Here is a 23,359-nt window from a genome sequence, read left to right as displayed (position 1 = left end):
AACCACTCCGAGAGTGTAGTGGGTGCTTTACGTGCCACCGGCACTCACTACACTTTCGGAGTGTATATATTTATATAATTGTTTTATTATCTGAGCCATTAATCATTATCATTCAGTTTGTGTGTATACACATACCTTCAGATAACTTATGCTATGAAAGTGATGTGTGACAATTTCCTCCACTCATGTCAATCTCTACAACACATAACCAATAACCAATATCATTTCATGTACATGCTGGTGCCATGCAGAAAACACATGTGTTTATGTCATGTAAAAATTACCTGTGCTGGTGCCATGTAAAATACACCTGTGTTAGTGTAACGTAAAGAAACATCTATGCTAGTGTCACACGAAGAAATACTCGTGCTGGTGCCACATAAAAAGCACGTGTGCCAGTTCTACATAGAAAAGCACTCGTGCCAGTTCCACATCAGGAGCACATGGGCCACTACTAAATACGAAGCACATGTGCCAGTACAAGTGTCACATAAATTGGCACCCATGCCAGTGACACACACATAAAAAAAAAAGCACCCATGCCGGTGTTATGTGAAAAGAAACAGTACTGGTATCACATAAAACGCACTCAGTATGCTCTGTGTGCTATTTTATCTTGGTTGGTATTAGGAAGGGCTTTTCCAGCCATAGAAACTAAACCAAAACAGACGACCAAGGAACCTGGTGCAGCTCCCCAACTCTAATCAAACCGTCCAACCCATGCCAGCATGGAAGACAGAGATATCTCTTAAATCAGGGATTCTCAATCATATTTTTACCTTGGACCCCTTTGATTATTATTCTATTTTGGTGGACCCTACCTAATCATTTGATGTTTAAAAACAAGTTTTATATACACTTCTTTCAAAATTTCTATTTTGTTCTTCACGCATTAACTTGTGTAAAATGTGAGAAAAAAAAAACACCTAGCTGTTTCTTGCAATACACATCAGTACCCACATCTAAAGCAAAGGCTTTTCGGGGCCCTTGGAATACTATTGTGGCTCCCCAATTTAATATTTTGTTACATGAACCCCAGTCTTAAATGATGTATCTCATTCTCCTATCGACTGACACATTTCTACTCAAATTAGTCCGTAAAAATAAAATAAGAGTCAGTAAATCCACCAACCTCTGACATCAACTTGAAGTTGGCATCATCTTTCTCCTTTAACTGCTGAAGCAAACGCATATTCTGTTCTTGCATGTCTTCAAATGCTTGGCCAGTAACATCCATTTCACTGAGCAACGCTTCTTCACGCTACATTGGAAAGAAAGAAAGAAATATATAATCAAATCTTAATGAATGTGAATGCATTTGAGAGAGAGAGAGAGAGAGAGAGAAGAGGGACAGAGAACAGAGAGAGAGAGAGAGAGAGAGAGAGAGAGAGAGAGAGAGAAGAGAGCAAGAGAAAGAGAGAGAGCTGTACTCTTCAGGCATGGAGTAAAGATTGTATGCCAACATAATATGGCAGTCCTGGTTTAGGATGAATGTTGCTGTAATTTAGCCCCAGGAGACATCGTCTCCAGCTGGCTATACGACATGATCTGCCATGTTATGTTGGCAAACAATCTTTACTCTCTCGTTGTGAGATTTAAAAATAGTAATTTTCTGATGTTCAATTATGTTTATGTAAAATTTAATTATATATTCACTTTCCAAGTACCTTACCTGGAAACAGGTGATGGTTGGCAACAGGAAGAGCATCGGGCCATAGAAAATTTGCTTCAATAAACTCCATCCTTCCCATGCAAGCATGGAAAAACAGACAGTAAAATAATGATATACATACATACACACACACACTCATTATCATCTAACATCCACTTTTCCATGCTTGCATGGGTCAGGTGGAACTTGTTGAGGCAGGCAGTAGACCTGGGCACAATCCTTTAGCTGACCAGCTCCTGTCAAACCATCCAGCACATGACAGCATGGAAGGCAGACATTAAATGATGATGATCATCATCATCATCGTTTAACGTCCGCTTTTCATGCTAGCATGGGTTGGACGATTTGACTGAAGACTGGTGAAACCAGATGGCTACACCAGGGTCCAATCTGATTTGGCAGAGTTTCTACAGCTGGATGCCCTTCCTAATGCCAACCACACTGAGAGTGCAGTGGGTGCTTTTTATGTGCCACCAGCACGAGGGCCAGTCCGCTGGTACTGGCAATGGCCACGCTCAAATGGTGTTTTTTACATGCCACTTGAACAGGAGTCAGTCCAATGTTTTGTTCACATGCCACCGGCACAAGTGCCAGTAAGGCGAAGCTGGAAACGATTGCGCTCAAATGGTGCTTTTTACGTGCAACCGGCACGGAAGCGAGACTGCTGCTCTGGCAGTGATCCTGCTCGGTTGGTACTATTAGCGCTCCACTAGCACATGTGCCAGTCATCAAATTTGGTTCAATTTCGATGTATGTTTATATATATATATATATATATATATAAAATATAATTGAAATTAATATTAATATCTATCTCCTGTTTCCATGATGATGATTATATAAATACACAACATAAACACATATCATGTGTGTATATATATACATACATATATACACATGATACGCACACACACACACACACACACACACACAGAGGTGTATGTGTGTATGTGTGTGTGTGTGTGTTACCATGTTACCTCAGTATTATAATCATCAATTCGGTTACTAAATTTTCTCATCAATTTTAAATTAGAAATTTCACCTGTTTCTGTGCTGCTAGGCTCTTCTGCAAGTCGCTGATTGTGTCTTCAAGTTTCTTAATCTTACGCAAAGCATCATCATCAGCCAACTTCCGACGTTCCTTGCGCTCGGCTTCCTGCATCTTCCGAATGTGATTGTGGAGATCTTCAACCTCTTGACGAGCTTTCTTTTCTGCTTTCATTAACTGCAAAACACCAAACGCAAGAGTTAAACAGACAGTTAAGTACGGAAGATACATTGCTATTGAGGAAAACAGATAGATTTCACTTTATTTGTCTATTAATATACACGAGGGGGTGGTGAAAAGTTCCTGGCTTTAGGGGTATCACAAAAAGCCTGGTTGGAAGCCCAACCCTCCGAGTTCTTTTACAGGGCTTAGAAAAACTGAAGGACCACTGCAATAAGTGTATGAATCTGGGAGGGGAATATGATGAATAAAATCATAATTTACTGATCCTCCTGCATTGAAACTGGGAAACCGGGCCCATGAGCCTGGCTAGACTTTAAAAGGGCACATTTATTATTTAAGGAGTATAACCAATTTATTACACATAAACTTTAACAAAATCTTAAATGGACACCCCCACTTCCACCCCACGGATTCATATGGAATCCAGTTGAGAACCACTGGTGTAGTTTATCAAATTTAATCATAATGATTTCTCGTGTTTATTATATAAGATGGACATTTTACCTGAACTTTGTCACGATTCTCTTTCGATGATGAACTCTTGTACATATCCAGTAGCAACTTCATTTCCTTCTGGCTGTCTTGGTTCTTCCTAATTAAGTAAATCAGACAACCAATCAATAATAAATTGCATGAGTTATTAATATTGTTGTCTATACATTGCTCTTCAATATAATTTAAACTTGATGCTCTGTTTATATCTACTTTAGACATTCCTAAACAGAGAGACGATGAAGGAGAGAGGGAGGGAGAGAGAGAGAGAGAGAGAGAGAGAGAGAGAGAGAGAGAGAAGAGAGAGAGAGAGAGAGAGAGAGAGAGAGAGAGAGAGAGAGAGTGAGCAGGCTGTGCTCTTCAGTCATATCCAATTATGTTCATGTAAAATTTAATTTAATGCTTGTTAATATCAAACTTATCTAAGTTGCAAGACCAGATGAATAGTTAAGAATGTAAGTTTGCAATCATGAGGGACTGGGTTCAATTCCAGAACATGGCAACTTGGATTCATGTCTTCTACCACAGCCTTGGATCGACTCAAACCCTGCAAGTGAAACTGAGCACACGGAAATTGCACGAGTCTATGGAGTGGACTCCACCTGCTTTTACACAATGTCTTAGAATTAAGTTAAAAGTGCAAGTGTCTGTCTAGTAACTCTTAGATGAAAAAGGAATAGTTGATTGAACAATTGGAATAATTTTGAAGCAGATAGAAATCCATTTAAACATAAATTTCTACCTTTTTTTTTTGTTCACTAAATTCCTTGTTTACGACTAACCAACCCTGTCTTCAAATTGCTGTCTCCAACTTGATTTTTTTTTCTCTCTTCCATTCTTAAAAGATTTAGCCCCCATCAACCAAAATAGTTTTTCAATCAACTTTTAATACCATCATTTATAGCTTCTTGTGCTCTGAGACCTAATTTCAAAAAGAATTATTCCACGTTCTCTTGAAAGTATATTAACTCTTTTGACACCCCCCCCCCCCCCACAAATAACCAAATTCAACTCACTTTAACTGAGCTCGTAAATCTTTTATAATCTCTGACTCTGAGCGACCTTTGTCTTTCACATCGAAATCCTTCTCGTCCTCATCCGGTTTCTTCAAAACAACAGGTTCCGCTTCTGCTTTGGGTGGTACATAGACAGGTGCTGTTCCTGCCCCTGTACTTCCAGCAGTTGTTGTCCCAGACGAAGATGACATCGATGCTTCATCCTTGCTAGCCTCTTGTGCTGCACCTTCAGATTTTAACTGCAGAAAAATACACGATACAAAAAAAGATATGCCTGTTAAGAGTTGTTCCATTTTAAATGTGTCACTGATAATGGGAGAGAACATACCTATTACATATCATATATTAGATCAATCTGTCATTCATTTTTTTCAATTTCTTTATTTTTTTTTGTTTTTTGTTTTTTTGGTCTTTCATTGTTAGCACTTACGTAAAGCTTTGGGAGTTGTTCAGTCCCAAGTCAGTCTTGATCAAAGATATTCTATTTTGACCATTTTTTTAGGGCACAGATATATACATAGGTATGGTGATGCAAACAGGAAAAATAGAAGTCAAAATATGAATATGTGTATAATTTTATAAGTTTGATAAGTGCCAATACACGAAACTCCCGGACCTTAAGTTACTGTTACTTCTGCTAAATATTAATAAAAATATACATATACAAACACACACACACAAATATATATATGATGGGCTTCTTTCAGTTTCTGTCCACCAAATCTACTCACAAGGCTTTGGTTGACTCAAGACTACAGTAGAAGACACTTGCTCAAGATACCATGCAGTAGAACTGAACCGAGACCCATGTGATTGGGAAGCAAGCTTCTTACTACACAACCACACCTGTACCTATATTTGTACATTATTAAAAAAAAAAAAAAACCTACATATAGGCTGAGCAAGCAAAGGAGACAAGACTGAATGTTTGGGCTTATTAGGCTTCATCAGCTAAAGTATAAGCCTTCTTCATCACTGCTTGCCGACATAGTAGTAATTATCATACTATTTAAAAATTAAATTAATTGACTAATTTTTAGACATCCTATAGGTCACAGTAAAGCCTTCATGAACTGGTACCCATACATATGACAGAGAGAGGGGGGCGGGGTAGGTAAATTCTGTTGGAATATTAAGAAATTATAGTAAGTGAGAGATGCCATTTGTTTCAGCAAATTAATCAGATCAAAATTAAGGGGCTGACATTTTAAATTAATGGTGCAGTAAAAATTCTTGGGAAGAGGGGACACAATTCAATGATAATAAATCCTAGTTTATAAAAAGCATGTCTACGTAGCATATTTTTTTGTTGTGGTAACAAATATGCTAGACATATTATGTATATCTACATAGACGTAGATATACATGTATAGAATAGACATAATAACAACCTGCTGTCCTACATATCTCCTTACATTCTGCTGACTGCTATTGACTCTAGATAACTTTGGACAAACAACCACATGTTGAATGCTAAACAGGGTATAACCTGTGTAACTCCAATACATTCCAGGCATATTATAAGATGACTGACTGATGATGAGACAAAACCTTATCTATATTGTGGTATTAGTTTTTTTAAAGAGTGATGATTAAACTTTAACTATTTCAGTTTATTTAATCACTTGGGATTCAAACCATATATCATTAATGCAAAGAAAACCTTTTTAAATGATGTCAGTTTAAACATATTTTAATCACCACAGTGCAATTATGGACTGCATTGATCAAGCCATAAAAATAAAAAATCCATTTAAGAAAAGTTTAGAAGCAATATTGCATTTAAGTATTCAGGTATAAGGTATTCTATCAAAGGCATCAAACTGGTAGAATTGTTGCCGTGCCAGACAAAATGCTCAGCAGTATTTCTTCTGACTCTATGTTTTGAGTTCAAATTCTGCTGTGGTCAACTTTGCCTTTCATTCTTTCGAGTTTGATAAAATAAGTGCCACCTGAGCACTAGAATCGATGTCGCCTTCCGATCGTTACCAACAACGCCTTCCTGGCACGTGAAAAGACATTCGAGTGAGTTTGTTGCCAGTACCGCTGGACTGGCTCCTGTGCAGGAGGCATGTAAAATACACCATTTTGAGCGTGGCCGTCGCCAGTCCCTCCTGACTGGCCTTTGTGCTGGTAGCATGTAAAAGCACCCACTACACTCTCAGAGTGGTTGGCATTAGGAAGGGCATCCAGCTGTAGAAACTCTGCCAAATCAAATTGGAGCCTGGGGTGGTGTGAAGGGTGTGAATATTATACTACATAACATGGATTAGTGATTAGTGACTTCAGAGTAGGAACTAGGCAGAGCCAGGTACACAGGACAATCTAAAGAGGGAAGTATTTGATCATATGTATGTTGAAGAAGGCAAGAGAGAGATGTGTAACATACAACACAGCTGGGAGTTTCTTTGAGAGAACCTGCTTCAAGTTACATCAGGCTTCAGCACTATTCCACTTATGTTACAGAAGATAACTTGGTAGTGGAATGGTGCTGTAGATAGAAATATTATTGGGATGTCTGAAAGAAAGTAGGGAACAGGGAATAGTATAAGATAGCTTGTTGAGTGACTAGATGATGACGGGTATACTCGGCAAAGAGTCAAGAGGGAAAACTAAATGGTTTACCATTGTCAGAAATGTGAGATGTTTCTAATTGCAAAGCAGGGTATCTGTATGAATCAAGACATTAGTAAGAAGGTACCGATATGTGATGCATATGGAGGATGTCAGTTGGGTAAAAGAAGTGTGAAGCAATCCAAGTGGAAGAAGTCTCAGGAAGTGGTAAAAGTTGATACTTGAAAGACTGAAGCTCACCAAGATGACAAAAGACTGCAACGAGCCATAAGACTTTGTACTAGCGAAGATCTATCCAACCCATGCAGTCATGGACAATCGTCATGCCACTTTGTCTGCATGTGTCAGATAGGCATGGACATAAAATCATGGTGAATGAATGAGACAATGCATCCCTTTACATCAAAAGGTAACTTAGCCTGTCAGTAACAGAGATTGATAAAATAAGTACCAGGGTTGATATGATCAATTAAATATACTTAAAAGTGATACCCCAACATCACCACAGTCCAATAAATGGAATGAGGAAAAGAATGATTTATATACAGATATCACTTAATTTAATGTAAAAAATACACTGACAATTAAGCATTAATTATTTCTGTTTATTTAATAATGCTTAAAACTATATCTTAATCTTGTAATGGATATGATTTTAAAGAATAAAATTTTGTGTTAGCCTAAAGAGAGTTTTTTGGACAGGACTGACATATCCTCTTTCCACAGTATCAACTTTTATTCAAAGTTGCTGTCCTCTTAGGCAGGTTGCCTTTTTGCTGTTGTTTGGAGGAAATGCCTACTTCATATATATTATTCAGTAACTACTGTCCTAGATAGGCAGCCTTTACTGTGGCCTGCAGAGTTTTATTGGGAGCCACTGTGCTATCTTATAGGTGGCTGCCAGTGATTCCAACCTCCTAATTGATTACCTTTGCCGCATCTCTTTACGGTGTTGTATAGGATGCTCAGAGTGTGAACTGTCACAGAAGGAGCCACTGAGAGAGACATAATTATGAGGTGACAGAGAGGGCGATACACATATAAAGTAACGGAATAAGAGAAAGAGTAAGGGAGTGTGAGAGAAAGAAACACCATGTGATCAGAGAGCACATATACAATCTTTAGCAATTAAGGAAAGGATATCTTTAACTGTAAGAAATCATATATATACTCTCCATTTCTCTGCTTCTTTTATTAAGGATATCCTTAACCGTTTAGCATTCAGATTACACCATAAAATGTAATGCTATTGATTCACTTTGTTTTGAATAAATTACGCATTATCTCTTAGCTTTGACGGTTTGATGATGTGATTGTTTATTTTTAGGATGACATTGTAGGGTAGATATGAGAGGCCAGATCTGGTTGGTTTAAACAAAGCAGGAAGAATATTTGGGCCAGATATGATTGGATTAAACTTACTTGCAATCAAATCACTCTGTCAAATGTAATGCTTATTTATTCATATTGTTTTGAATTTATCAGGCAATGTCTCTTATCTCTTATCTTTGATGATGTGATTGCTTATTTTTAGGATGACATTGTAGGGTAGATATGAGAGGCCAGATCTGGTTGGTTTAAACAAAGCAGGAAGAATATTTGGGCCAGATATGATTGGATTAAACTTACTTGCAATCAAATCACTCTGTCAAATGTAATGCTTATTTATTCATATTGTTTTGAATTTATCAGGCAATGTCTCTTATCTCTTATCTTTGATGATGTGATTGCTTATTTTTAGGATGACATTGTAGGGTAGATATGAGAGGCCAGATCTGGTTGGTTTAAACAAAGCAGGAAGAATATTTGGGCCAGATATGATTGGATTAAACTTACTTGCAATCAAATCACTCTGTCAAATGTAATGCTTATTTATTCATATTGTTTTGAATTTATCAGGCAATGTCTCTTATCTCTTATCTTTGATGATGTGATTGCTTATTTTTAGGATGACATTGTAGGGTAGATATGAGAGGCCAGATCTGGTTGGTTTAAACAAAGCAGGAAGAATATTTGGGCCAGATATGATTGGATTAAACTTACTTGCAATCAAATCACTCTGTCAAATGTAATGCTTATTTATTCATATTGTTTTGAATTTATCAGGCAATGTCTCTTATCTCTTATCTTTGATGATGTGATTGCTTATTTTTAGAATGAAGATGTTGAGTAGGGGTGAGGGCTGGATCTAGCTGGTTTGAACATAAAACAAGTAGAATATTTGGCCAGATATGGCCAGTATAAATTTTAAAGGGTAGCATAATCATTACCAGCATCGCCTTCTAGCACTTGTGCTGGTGGCACGTTAGAAAATCATTCGAGCGAGGTCATTGCCAGTGCCGCTGGACTGGCTCCCATGCAGGTGGCACGTAAAAAACACCATTTTGAGCGTGGCTGTTGCCAGTACCCTGTGACTGGCCTTCGTGCCGGTGGCACGTAAAAGCACCCACTACACTCTCAGAGTGGTTGGCGTTAGGAAGGGCATCCAGCTGTAGAAACTCTGCCAAATCAGATTGGAGTCTGGTGTTGCCATCTGGTTTCACCAGTCCTCAGTCAAATCGTCCAACCCATGCTAGCATGGAAAGCAGATGTTAAATGATGAATAATAATAATAATAATAATAACAATGGTTTCAAATTTTGGCACATAGTCAGCAATTTTGGAGAAGCAGGTAAGTTGATTACTTTAACTCCAGTGCTCAACTAGTACTTATTTTATTGACCCCAAAGGAATGAAAGGCAAAGCTGACCTTGGCAAAATTTGAACTCAGAACATAAAGACTGTAGAAACCATGCCAAATCAGATTGGAACCTGGTACAGCTCCCTGACTTACTAGTTTTCAGTCAAACTTATTTTTCTTCTTTTCTACTCTAGGCATAAGGCCCCAAATTCTTTGGTTAGTTCTCAGTCAAACTGTCCAACCCATGCCAACACGGAAAATGGATGTTAAATGATGGTGATGATGATAATGATGATGATGAGTTTGTTGCTTGTAACAAATGTACTGAGCCCCAACACCCCTGTAAGAAAAGGGTGTTATAACATATTGGACCCTAAGAAAAACGGTTGTCTCTTATAACAAAAGTAAACCTGCTACCAACGTCAGCATCATCCTAAACATTTAAAAGCTATATTGGTTGATAGTTAGCAAGGTGGGACACACACATAAGAAAGAAGAAAGCAAAGGACCACTGATGAGGTCACAGAAGTGTGACAAAAGAACTCTGGCCGAAATAGGATTAATGTAATGTAATGTAATATAAAGCTGAAGCAAATTAACACCAAATATACAGTGCGTGTGTTTTTATTGGCTAAACTGGCAATATGACCATCCCCAAATAAAACAAATAGAATAATAAAAGATTTTTTTTTCTAATCTTAACATGGCTTCTTACCTTGCTCAGTTCAGCATTGGCCTCTTTCAGCCGCCGTTTGTAGCGACCTGCTTCACCCTTCAGTTGCTGGTTGTGGTTCTGTAGGCTCTGGATGAGGTGACGCATCTCTCTATTAATTGGTCCTGCAATTGAGAACAACAACATTTGTTGAAATTGACGGTGGGTACAGAGCTCCATATACAACTAACTAATAAAGTTATACATATAAAGACATTACATAGCATGGAAGTTATAATATGTAAGCCTACAGGTCAAAAAAACCCAACAAATCTGTCAGGTGTTCTTGTTTAACCCTCAAATGAACCATAATCAAGAAATTGTATGATCAAAAGCCTTCCAATCATAGCCATCCTGTCTTTTTTTCAAGGTGTATCTAGGAGTGCATTATCCAATCTGTCCTTGCCTCATTTAAGAAAGGTCTGATTTGGGAGTAATCTGGCTGCTATTTCTAGTAAGTTGAGCAATCATATAGATTCTCTCTCTCTCTCTCGCATGCACATTGGCTTGGTGTCAACCTGTCAGTGATGCTGTTACATGCCTTTGTTAAACATACCCAGCTCTAAAATGTCATCATTATCAATATTTGTTTCCTGTGTCGGCATGGGTTGGACAGTTTGACAGGAGTTGGCAAGCTGGAGGATCTCACCAGGCTTCACTGTCTGTTTTGGCATGGCTTTTAAGGGAGGATGCCCTTCCAAATAACAAAGCATCTTACAGAGTAGATTGAGTGCTTTTACATGGCACCAGCATTGGCACGGTGTGCTTTGGCATGATTTTTACAGCTGGATACCCTTCCAAAATGCCAACCCCTTTACAGTGTTGACTGGATGGTTTATACATGGCACCAGGGTTGGAAGGGTCACCAAATAACTCACAAGACAAAGACCCTTTGACTGAACCCAGAACCATGTAGTTGGGAAGCAAATTCCTAACCAAACAGCCATTAGAAAAAAAAAAAAAAAAAATCCTCAAAAACTTACCAGTCTGTTCATTAGCAGCTAGTGTCTGTTCAAACTCTATGCGTAGCATTTCATATTCTTTGCGTACCTGTGCTAGTGTATCTTCCAGCTGAATTAGCTCAGTGCGTAGCTTCTTTTGACAGGTGAGTTCATCACTCTAAAGTAAAAAGGTATTGATAGAGAGGGCATTAGGAAGGATTTATTCAAATGCCAGTAATATACCCACATTCACATGGAGATCAGTAGCAATTCTCCATCAAGAGATCATCATCATCGTCTAACGTCCATCTTCCATGCAGGCATGAATAGAATGGCTCGTGGGAGATGACTAGGTAGAAAAGCTAACCTATGCTACTCTGCCTGATATCAATAGTAATCCTTTCTACTATATGCACAAGGCCTGAAATTTTGGGGTAAGGGACTAGTTGATTACACTGACCCCAGTGCTTGACTGGTACTTATATTATCGACCCCCATGAAAGGATGAATGGTACAGTTGACCTTGGCAAAATTTGAACTCAGAATGTAAAGACAGATGAAAACCCACTAAGCCTTTTGCGTAGTGCTGTAACAATTCTACCAGGATGCCACCTGAAGAGATATCAATAATAACAATAATATATAGGAAATTCCTCACACTGCCACAAATAGGAAAAATTTAGGAGGCAGTGGTATAGGTAATGTAACTGATCCTAATATATTACTGGTACATAGTTCACCAAACCTAGAAGCATGAAAGTAACACAGACCCCTACGGGATTTGAATTCAGAATTTAAATGGACAGATCTAAAATAAATATGAAACGATATTTCCCCTGTTCTAATAATAATTTCTTACAAATGTAAAAGACCAAAGTGACAGGAGAGAATATTTGATTACATTGATGCCAGTACTTGACTATTAATTTATGTCATCAGTGTCAGAAGGCAGTTGTGGTGCAAAGCCATTGTCTGCCAGGAGTAGCAAATCACCAACAAATGGTGGATACTGCGATGTGCTGTTGCAGCAAATGCCACCCTATTACCTTAGTGAGGTTTGAGCTTAGAATATAAAGATTGAAAATGAACCCAGCGAGGCAATTTGTTTGATGCAGTAACGATTTTGCCACATTGATTTATAACATATGTTCAAGACACATTTTGTAGAAGTAGTCAACTGACGTAATCTGACTGGCACTTTATTTTATTAGCTCTAAGAGGATGAAAACATGAAGTTGACACCAGAGGAATTTGAACTCAAAATGTAAATAAAATGAGCTTAACTATCTAGCACGGGGTGTGAGAGGAAATGTTTTTTTTTTTTTTGTCTTACCTCCATCTGTTCTATATGGCGTAGATGTCCAATCTTACTCGTTTGCAACAGGTTACGTGTCTCTTCATGTTGAGTCTTCAGCTGCATACTCTCATTATAGAGTACAGAGAACTGGGACTGTAAACACTTGTACTCACTGCTGTCCATAATAACATGCTCTGGCAAATGTTGTAACTAAAACACAATTAGAAAACTCATACGTATTATAAACTTCACACACATGCATACATTTATGTTTAGTTTTTTAGCATACACTGAAGCTTTCTCGAATTTAAATTAAAACCTTCCATCATAATTTTATGTAAGAAAACAGTATTAACTTAAGTCCCAAAACTCAGTTTAATAACAAACAAATTAATTATTTTATTATGATACACACATTTATCTTTAGTTCTTTAGCAGACACTGAAGATTGAGCCTTCTCTTGTAAATGCTTATGTTCAAATTAAATATTTAAATTAAAACCTTCCATCATAATTTTATTATTAACTTAAGTCCCAAAACTCAGTTTAATAACAAACAAATAATTTTACTACATAAAAGACATGGAATTTATAAAACCAACAAGGAAGACTATCTGATAGAAATAGCAGCCAAATTCTAATATTACAGCCATTTGTTATAAATGCTCATTGGAGGCGCTTGTATTGTAGCTAAATGTCTAATGAAGCAAATAAATTCTTATCACAATGAAATACATTCAATATAACCTAAATACAACATGAAGCAAACTACAATAGAAATAATGAAGAATTTAAACTCCTGAGCAATTGAAAATGAAAATAAAACTCAGTAGTAAATCTGGATTTAGGTAGGATTAAATATACGGGAGTAAAGTGGGATGATCATAGTTGAAATGCCATTATTCACATGTTTGCTCCAAAAGGAAATTAATTATATTCATGCTGAGCCACTTCAAAGAGCTCGATTCTTTTTTTTTTCCATGCTATACAACATGACTGCATAATACATGTTCAGACTGTCACATTGCGTGACTTGTGATTCATCACTGCTCATTGATATGTGCAGTATGGTCTATAGATTAAGGCATATTTGGAATAACAGATCTGTAAACAATCCATCATCATTCTACCTGCATGCCTTAGGTCTACTCCACCAAAGATGACCTGAGGACAAACAAACAAACAAATGTATGGATTATATGGGTTACTCTCATTCCATCATACTTACATCCATACGCAGCTGTTCAATCTCCTTCAATGCCTCATGGTGGTCTTTGCTGAGTTTCTCCAATTCACTGAGTCGAGTTGTGGCAAATTCCCGTTGCTCTTCCAATTCTGCACTGATCTCATCAAACTGTTAGGGTGGTGGCAGAGATTTAGGATTAAAAAAAAAAGAAAGAAATAGGCCTTAAAAGTTATTGGTGGAATTGGTATTATGACTGAGGAAAGGGAAGTTTTAAGATCAATAATGGCTTCAAATTGTTGGCACAAGGCCAGCATTTTAGGGAGAAGGTTGTAAGTCAATTAAATCAACCCCAGTACTTAACTGGTACTTATTTTATTGACCCTGAAAAGATGAAAAGTAAAGTTGACCTCAGCACATAATATTACTAAAGATTTTGCCAGTTAGAGTGAGTGTGATTATTTATTATGAACTCTAAATATAATATTTTGTAAGGTTATTTCTAGATATTCTGTATAAATTATAGCCAGCATTTTTGCTACATTTCATATCGAGATGTCACATATAAGGGGTTTTGTCCATTCATCAGCACCCATCTAAACAATTCTTGTTTTCAAACACACTGCTTATGTAGCCAGCACATACAGCGGTGTTAAGTTATTGGATATACCAATTTACATATTAAACGCATTCCTGGAGCTGGTACATAAATATCAATGTTTAGTAGGTATTCCGTTATGTAGGTATGTGGTATTACGTAGTGTTGACTTACAGTCCTATATTTAAGAGATGAGGAATAATGTACATTATTCACATTTGACAGATATTTGTCCTCATCTTGGTTGTTGTTAACACAGTGTTTCGGCTGATATACCCTCCAGCCTTCATCAGGTGTCTTGGAGAAATTTCAAACCTGGGTTTTCATTCCTAAGGTATTTTTCGAGGTTGCTATTATTATTATTCAGGTCACTGCCTGGAATCGAACTCGGAATCTTGGGGTTAGTAGCCTGTGCTCTTAACCACCATGCCCATGGGCATATGGCATAGTGGTTAAGAGCATGGGCTACTAACCCCAAGATTCCGAGTTCGATTCCAGGCAGTGACCTGAATAATAATAATAATAATAATAATAACATTGAAAAATACCTTAAGAATGGGAACCCATGTTTGAAATTTCCCCAAGACACCTGATGAAGGCTGGAGGGTATATCAGCCGAAACGTTGTGTTAACAACAAACAAAATGAGGACAAATATCTGTCAAATGTAAATCTAATTACCCTAATGAAGTCAAAAGAAAAATAACAATGGTAAAGTAAAAAAATATATATATATATGTAGGAATATTGCTTTGGGTAATGTACTTTAGCTACACATATTTGGATAGGAAACAAGAATTCATTGAGCTGAAACAGCTCTATAAGCAACTTGCTAGTTGCATCTAAGTAGTTCAATGTTTCTAGATAGAATCATACCAACTGATACTCAAGAAAATTTTAAAATGTTCTATCTTTTTTACTTGTTTCAGCATTTGACTGCAACCAGGCTGAAACATCACGTTGAAGGATTTCAGTCAAACAAATCGACCCCAGGCCTTATTTTGCAAAGTATGGTACTTATTCTATCACCCACTTTTGCTGAACTGTTAAGTTATGGGGATGTAAACACACCAATGCCAGTTGTCAAGCAGTGGTGGGGGGACAAACACAGACACATAGATATATGCACATCATCATCATCATCGTTTAACGTCCGCTTTCCATGCTAGTATGGGTTGGACGATTTGACTGAGGACTGGTGCAACCGGATGGCTACACCAGGCTCCAATCTAATTTGGCAGAGTTTCTACAGCTGGATGCCCTTCCTAACGCCAACCACTCAGAGTGTAGTGGGTGCTTTTACGTGTCACCCGCATATATATATATGACAGGCTTCTTTCAGTTTCCATCTACCAAATCCACTCACAAGGCTTTGGTGGAACAGAGGCTATAGTAGAAGACACTAGACCAAGGCACCATGTGGCTGGGAAGCAAGCTTCTTACCATATAGCCATGCCTGCACCCTTGTACCTTTACGCATATTTTTTTTTATACCCTCACCTTATTCTTTGAAACACCCGAGATTGTACGGCCACCTTCATGCACCACTGGGTCTTCTTCGTAGCCCCGCAACTTCTGCAGACTGTCAGCTAGTCGTCGGTCTAACTTCCTGGCACGCTGATCTGCTTTTTCATAATCATATTCCAAATCATCGACTTTGTTTCGCAGTTCAGCATTGCAAGTTTCTGCAGCAGTCACTGTATCTTGTAATTCAGATGCCTAAAATAGAAACAAGAGAAAAAAATCTTTTAATATGTTAATACATATAACTCTGAATATACTGCATCTACAAAACTCACTAACTTGTCAATGAGCGCACAAATGTATAGACAATGATTTTGGTAACTAAGAAAATTATTCAGCCAATACTTTTCTAAGATCTAGTTCTCTGAAGCCTCTCACCTTTCACTCTTTATCTAACTCTTTCCCATAGATTTATTGATAAAATACAAAAGTCAAACATTTCAAAACATTTTTCTTTTCTCTTTTCTATTTCATTGATTTGGTTGGTGTTTCTCAACCAGGGTTCATGCAACAAAATGGTAAATTGGGAACCCACAAAAGTATTTTAAGGGCTCTTGAAAATATTTTGCATTAGATGTATGTATTGGTTATGTATTGCAAGAAACAGCTAGGCTTCTTTCTCTGACGTTTTACATAGTGCAACCTACACAAGTTAATGGGTAAAAATGAAATGGGAACTTTGAAAGAAGCTTCTATAAAACTAGTTTTTAAACATAGGAATGGCTACCCAAATAAGATAGTAATCAAAGGAGGTCTGTAGGTAAAAAAAATGGTTAAGAACCCCAAGACACACAAATAATTGTATTTGGTTTGCAAGATTCTTGATGTGAACTTGCCTGATGAAACAGATTTTGTGGTATCTTGGGAGGGTCATTATACCAATAATAATAAACACATGCACTGGTACTATTTAACTTCTTTTAATATTATTATTATTTGTCAATTAGTTCTGGTTGCCAAATTCCTTTCATTTTCATCATTTTGTGACTACCTTTTCATGCAAGCAAACACTGGACAAGCTTATGCTATTCCAATCATTGTACAACTGATAGTGATAATCAGCAGCTCACCATAAACAAATTATGGGGTGGGAGATAACCACTCCAAAATACTTGCAACTTACAGTCTGGATAGGTGGCGCTGCAAGCTGATTTAGGTCTATTTACATCATTTACCTGCAGCAAGAAATTTTCTCCATGACAAAACCCAGAGAATAGTTTGTTTCCAAGTCCGAATGTGCCACTGGCATATTCAAACTGGTAATAACATTCCATTTATATGCATCACTGCTTATAGACTCCCACTCTGTAATCTGATTACTCTGTCAAATGTAACGCTTATTGATTCACACTGTTTTAAATTAATCATACATCATCTTTTAGCTTTGCAATTTCAATCATCATCATCATCTCAACACCATGATTATTTAGCGTCTGTTTTCCATGCTGGCATGGGTTAGACGGTTTGACCGGAACTGGTAAGCCAGAAAGCTGTACCAAGCTTCTGTCTGATTTTGGCTTGGTCTCTACAGCTGGATGCCCTTCCTAATACTGGTTTGAACACAAAGCAGGTAGGATATTTGGGACAGATATAGCTAGTTTAAATGCTAAAGGGTTAGTATTATTATGACAAAGCATGTGGCTTAGTGGTTAGGGGCATTCAGCCCACGATCGTAAGGTCGTGAGTTCAATTTCCCAATGATGCATTGTGTCCTTGAGCAAGACACTTTATTTCACATTGCTCCAGTCCACTCAACCAGCAAAAATGAATAGTATCTGTATTTCAAATTGGCCAGCCTTGTCACACTCTGTGTCACGCTGAATATCCCCGAAATCTATGTTAAGGGCACACGTGTCTGTGGAGTGCTCAGCCGCTTTCATGTTAATTTCACGAGCAGGCTGTTCCGTTGATCGAATCAACTGGAACCCTCATCATTGTAACCGACACAGTGCCAGTTAGTTAGTTAATATTATTATAAGTACATAAAATTATAAGAATTACCTTATAAGGTAATACACACACACACACATTAAGTAAACACAAACCTTTAAAGTGTTCTCGTGATGCCGCTGATGCAGTTGTGTCACCAACTGATGCAACTGTTTGTTTTGTTGCAGTGCATCAGCTAGATCCATATGCAATATATCGATAAGGCTTGGAGTTGTTGTACATCCTACAGGTACTTTCACATCGACTGAGTCTGAATGTAGTTTGCAATCGTTTGTATCACTGGCATTGTTGTCATCATGCACTGAATCAGATGCACCTGGTTCCTTCTTCACAACTGTGTCCAGGTAGTCTGGTTTTGTATCAACACTGTCTCCTCTTGTAGCACCGGTCGCATCTGTAACAACATTGATTTATTTTTAACCAAATACAATTTACAAGGGAGAGTAAATTAACTGTATTTTAACCCTTTTTTTTGGTCAAAAATTAGGTTAAAAAATATGGGAGTTTCTTATTGATGAATAACATTATAATTCCTTACAAAACCTTTTTTTTTCCAAATTTTAAGCCCCCAATTTTGGGTTTTTCTTATGTTAAAATACAATAAAAATACAGTAATGCTTTTCACAATGGTTTTAGAAATGTAAGTGAAGGGAAATAACTTATAATTATGACTAACTAAAACCGACTTGTGAACTCAGCTTGCTGGTATATGGCTTCAGTTCTACAATACATCAGCAGTAATACTGGTTTCTTCTAACTAATATTCAAACCTTTGTTCTCTACTTGACGAAGATGAGAATGGTTTGGTGGAAATGAATAAGCACAGGAGTGGCTGTGTGGTAAGTAGCTTGCTTACCAACTACATGGTTCCAGGTTCAGTCCCACTGCGTGGCACCTTGGGCAAGTGTCTTCTACTATAGCCTCGGGCCGACCAAAGCCTTATGAGTGGATTTGGTAGACGGAAACTGAAAGAAGCCCGTCGTATATATATATATATATATATATATATATATATATATATATATATATATATATATACTCTCTGAGTGGTTGGCGTTAGGAAGGGCATCCAGCTGTAGAAACTCTGCCAAATTAGATTGGAGCCTGGTGTTGCCATCCGGTTTCACCAGTCCTCAGTCAAATCGTCCAACCCATGCTAGCATGGAAGGCGGACGTTAAACGATGATGATGTATGTGTGTGTCTGTGTTTGTTCCCTCAACATCGCTTGACAACCGATGCTGGTGTGTTTATGTACCCGTAACCTAGTGGTTCGGCAAAAGAGACTGCCGAGTATTAGGCTTCCAAAGAATAAGTCTTGGGGTCGATTTGCTCGACCAAAGGTGGTGCTCCAGCATGGCCGCAGTCAAATGACTGAAAGAAGTCAAGAGTAAAGAGTATATGAAACTGTAATCTATATCAAAATAGTGTGGGTTCAATCTCAAACAAAGGAACATATAAATCTAAAAATATAATAAATGAAGATAACGAAAATAAAACAGTTTAAAATGAAATCAAATTGCAGACTACAAAGAGAAGATTAATCAACTAATTAACCCTTGTCAACATACTTTCATATCTAACTGAAGAACTCACTGCCAACAAAGCAAAAAGAATACAATAATAGATACACACATGAATGAGTGTGTATATATAAAAATAAAAATATATATACACTCACATACAAACATGTACAATGAAAAGTTTTACATTTTCTGCCTACCAAATCCGTTCACAAGGCTTTGGTCAGACTCTTGATCAAGATGCCATGCAGTGGGACTGAACCAGAAACCCTAGGTAGCTATGCCTACACCTATATATATATGTATATATACAGGTGAAACGAGACCTAATCTGGTTGATCCTTAAGACGGTCATGGGGTAGTTACCTCCCCTGTCACTATATATATATATGTGTGTGTGTGTTTCCTGTCTTCTTTTCCGTCCGCCACTATCCTCCATGAAAAAAATTTAAAGTGTGTTCGTGGGAAGAGCCATTTTAACGATGCGTACTGCCCTAACTCTTCGAAACGCCGGTGTTTTAATGGTGGCAGCTGATGAAGAATATGTTCTCTATGTGACCTGCTTGTTTGTTGTACCTTGTTTATCATTTTGTCCATGTTCTTTAGCCTGCATGGCTGATAATTCGCTTACCACTCATGTTAGTATTTTAATAATACCATCCCTATATTTATTTATAAATAATTTTACACATTTCGCTTGTTCCTATAGTGCTTGCTCACTTCAAACGAACTTTTGCAGGCATGATGAGGGAGAATGTTAGTAGTAATTTTGCTGGTAAACTTTGGCTGATGAGAAATCAAGAACCTATTTGGCGCTAAAGTTCAAAACCGGTAACAAGTTGACCAGCAGTTACTTGTTCTGACCCAGTAGAGGTAAGACATTATTATTGTTTACTGATATTTTTTCCGATCATGTCTGTAACAAGATTTGTGACTATTCAGTGGTACAGAAGTATTTTCTGACTTCTATTTTTAGCGATATAAGTACTCATGTAGTACCTTAATGTATAAATGGATGAATGAATTACCCTTTGTTTACAGTTAACATGGAAAATTCAATAAACAATTACCAGGGTAGCAAAATTCACGCAAGTAACAAGGATGTAGCGACCTATTCAAAGGTAGAAACTCCGGGTTAATGTGCAGTAATTTGTATAGTATAAGTAAATAAATGGAGTTAAACGCAGATGTTATTCAAATTCTTTTACTTTCGACATGTTTCGAAGACAACATTGGTTTTATTCCAAAGGAATAAACGGGGTAAAATAATGTAATCTTCTCATCAGGAAAGAAAGAGAACCCATCTCAACAACAAGACATTATAACAATTTTGAGTCATTGTCTTAATTTCTGTAATTATTTATAAACCAATACCTCAGTTTGGTACATTGATTAGTGCTTTTCTTGTTACAAGGCAACATGGAAACATGCAAAGGTCATCATGGATGTCATAGACTTGCCTTGCATGAACCCAATTCTAGATTATTGTTCAATTTGGGCCAGTTCAATGGTGAATGTAGCAGAAAGCCACACAAGGCACAGCGATAATAGACCTTGTTATTACTGTCTGAATGCCTATCACACACATGCATGCACACATGTGCACACATGTGCACAAACACACAAACATATGCATATATCATCAGCTTAATCATCTCTTAACATCTATCTGCCTGATGTCAAGCTCCAATGTCAGCTTTGGCATGACTTCTATGGCTTGATGCCCTTCTTAACACCAACCATTTTACATAATGTAACTGGGTGTTTGTTTTTTCAGGGTAATTGTGAGGTTATGTAGCTTGCAAGATTAAGATCCTCAATGGCTGGACAGGGCTACAGTAAAAGGAAGCAGTTTTAAGCTAGGTAATGAAATGTCAGAGCAAAGTCAAAGGAAGGGGCTGGAACAGATTTCTTGCAGTAGAAGAGATACATGTCTGCTTCCATTGTACAAGAATGGGAAGGAGTAATCAGTGAAGTTAAAAAAATAAACAAATAAAATAAAATTAAGATGGTGGTGTAAGGTAAGGCTGGAAAGGGAGGCCGGATAGAGTTAAGCCAGAGTGTATGGAGAGTGAGAGATGGTAAGAAATGGGGTAGGGTGCAAATGTAGAGACTGACAGAAAAGTGTTGAGGGCAGAGGATGGATGTCAAAAATAAGAGTTGGAGAGAAGGTTGGGAAGGGTAGATGGGAAAGGTATAGGGGTGAATGTAGCGAGTGATGGAAGGGTACTCAATGGTAGATATGAGTTGGGAAGCAGGTGAATGGCAATATAGCAGGGTGAAGAGCAGCAGGATAAAGATAAAAGAGATGATGTGTGGATGGGTGGGTAGGTAAGATCCCCATACCTGGTTCCAGTTTGGGCTTTTTCATATCCACAGCATCATTGCCACCCGTCGCTGATGTCTCCGATGATGGTGGTGGTGGTGGTGGAGGCGGTGGAGGTGGAGCTGGCGGTTTCTCGTCGTCGGCCATTGAGTCAGTTGCTGATGCAAGAACGTGCTCCCGAAGTGCACGCTGTAGCCGCTCGTTGCGCAGCACCAATCGGTCAAACGCTTGCAGTAGCCGGCCAATGGCACGCTTGGAGAACTCGACTCGCTGTCCAAGCTTTTGTCCAAGCTCATCTTTATCCCAGGTCGAGAGCAATGTGAGAAATGATGTTGTCTCTGGAGTTTCGCCTATAATAAGATAACATATTACATGTATAAATAAAAACGTTAAATGCTACTGATACAAAAACAAACAAATATCAGCGTTTCTTTTTCTCTCAATTTATATCATGCATTTTGCAGAGACACTAGTTCTGTTGGTAGCAGGTTTGCAACAGCCAATTACCAGTTCATTAAATTTCTAATACAGAGAATAACAAGGGAGTGCCTTTGTAACTTGAGTACAATATATATTATAAAGCACTTCTTTTTTTAGCAACACCATCCTATTCATCATCATCGTTTAACGTCCGCTTTCCATGCTAGCATGGGTTGGACGATTTGACTGAGGACTGGTGAAACCGGATGGCAACACCAGGCTCCAATCTGATTTGACAGAGTTTCTACAGCTGGATGCCCTTCCTAATGCCAACCACTCAGAGTGTAGTGGGTGCTTTTACGTGTCACCCGCACGAAAACGGCCACGCTCGAAATGGTGTCTTTTATGTGCCACCCGCACAAGCCAGTCCAGGGGCACTGGCAACGATCTCGCTCGAAAATCCTACGGGAGCCAGTCAGGCGGTACTGGCAACGGCCACGCTCAAAATGGTGCATCTCATGTGCCACCCGCACAAGAACCAGTCCAGGGGCACTGGCAACGATCTTACTTGGCTTGCCGGGTCTTCTCACGCACAGCACATTTCCAAAGGTCTCGGTCAGTAGTCATCGCCTCGGTGAGGCCCAATGTACGAAGGTCTTATTGGTAACTTTCTTGTTTACACACACACACACATATGCCACTTAGACATCACTCTCTCTCTCACACACACATATATACAAAAAAGATGTATGCAAATGTATTTACGTCTGTACGTATACATGACAACACACCCACTTCACTCACGTACATGAATCTATACAAACGTACATACAAAAATACACGGTGTGCAAAAAGAAAATGAATAATGAATTTTTACGGAAATTAATGAAGAGTGTGTGAGTTCAGAATAAAATCAAACCTGAAGAGAGTCTATGTGTGTGTGTGTGAGAGAGAGAGAACATTGCAAACAATGAATGAGATAAACATAGAATGGAAAAAATCGTACAAATAAAAGCATATTAAAAACTATCTTGTATTGAATATTTAAATTTGTGAAAACTGAGTATTTAAATTTCACGTGAAAAGTGAATACACATACATCTCTATGTTATATATATATATATATATCATCATCATTTAATGTCTGTCTTCTATGGTGGCATGGTTCGGACTGCTTGACCGGAGTTGGTAAATCAGAGGACTGCACCAGGCTCTGTTGTCTGC

General features: G+C 38.0%; 1 protein-coding gene across 4 annotated transcripts in view; it reads right to left on the bottom strand.

Moving 5' to 3' along the window:
- The window catches only part of LOC106875949 (E3 ubiquitin-protein ligase Bre1), a 50,278-nt gene that overhangs the window by 7,682 nt on the left and 19,237 nt on the right, over window positions 1-23,359 (bottom strand). For all 4 annotated transcript variants that reach the window (XM_089365254.1, XM_089365252.1, XM_089365253.1 and 1 more), the window contains 11 exons: window positions 21,736-22,065; window positions 17,964-18,262; window positions 15,895-16,113; window positions 13,843-13,968; window positions 12,652-12,825; window positions 11,361-11,496; window positions 10,381-10,502; window positions 4,412-4,650; window positions 3,408-3,495; window positions 2,715-2,897; window positions 1,133-1,261 (listed from right to left, as the gene is read on the bottom strand). In XM_089365254.1, the coding sequence (XP_089221380.1) occupies window positions 1,133-1,261; window positions 2,715-2,897; window positions 3,408-3,495; window positions 4,412-4,650; window positions 10,381-10,502; window positions 11,361-11,496; window positions 12,652-12,825; window positions 13,843-13,968; window positions 15,895-16,113; window positions 17,964-18,262; window positions 21,736-22,065 (2,045 nt within the window). The remainder of the gene's footprint in view (window positions 1-1,132; window positions 1,262-2,714; window positions 2,898-3,407; window positions 3,496-4,411; window positions 4,651-10,380; window positions 10,503-11,360; window positions 11,497-12,651; window positions 12,826-13,842; window positions 13,969-15,894; window positions 16,114-17,963; window positions 18,263-21,735; window positions 22,066-23,359) is intronic.

Source organism: Octopus bimaculoides, chromosome Z (assembly GCF_046866305.1).
Source record: "Octopus bimaculoides isolate indiv1 chromosome Z, ASM4686630v1, whole genome shotgun sequence".
NCBI lineage: Eukaryota > Metazoa > Mollusca > Cephalopoda > Octopoda > Octopodidae > Octopus > Octopus bimaculoides.
The sequence above is the reverse complement of the archived record's forward strand: the minus strand, read 5'-3'. Positions and strand labels throughout refer to the sequence as shown.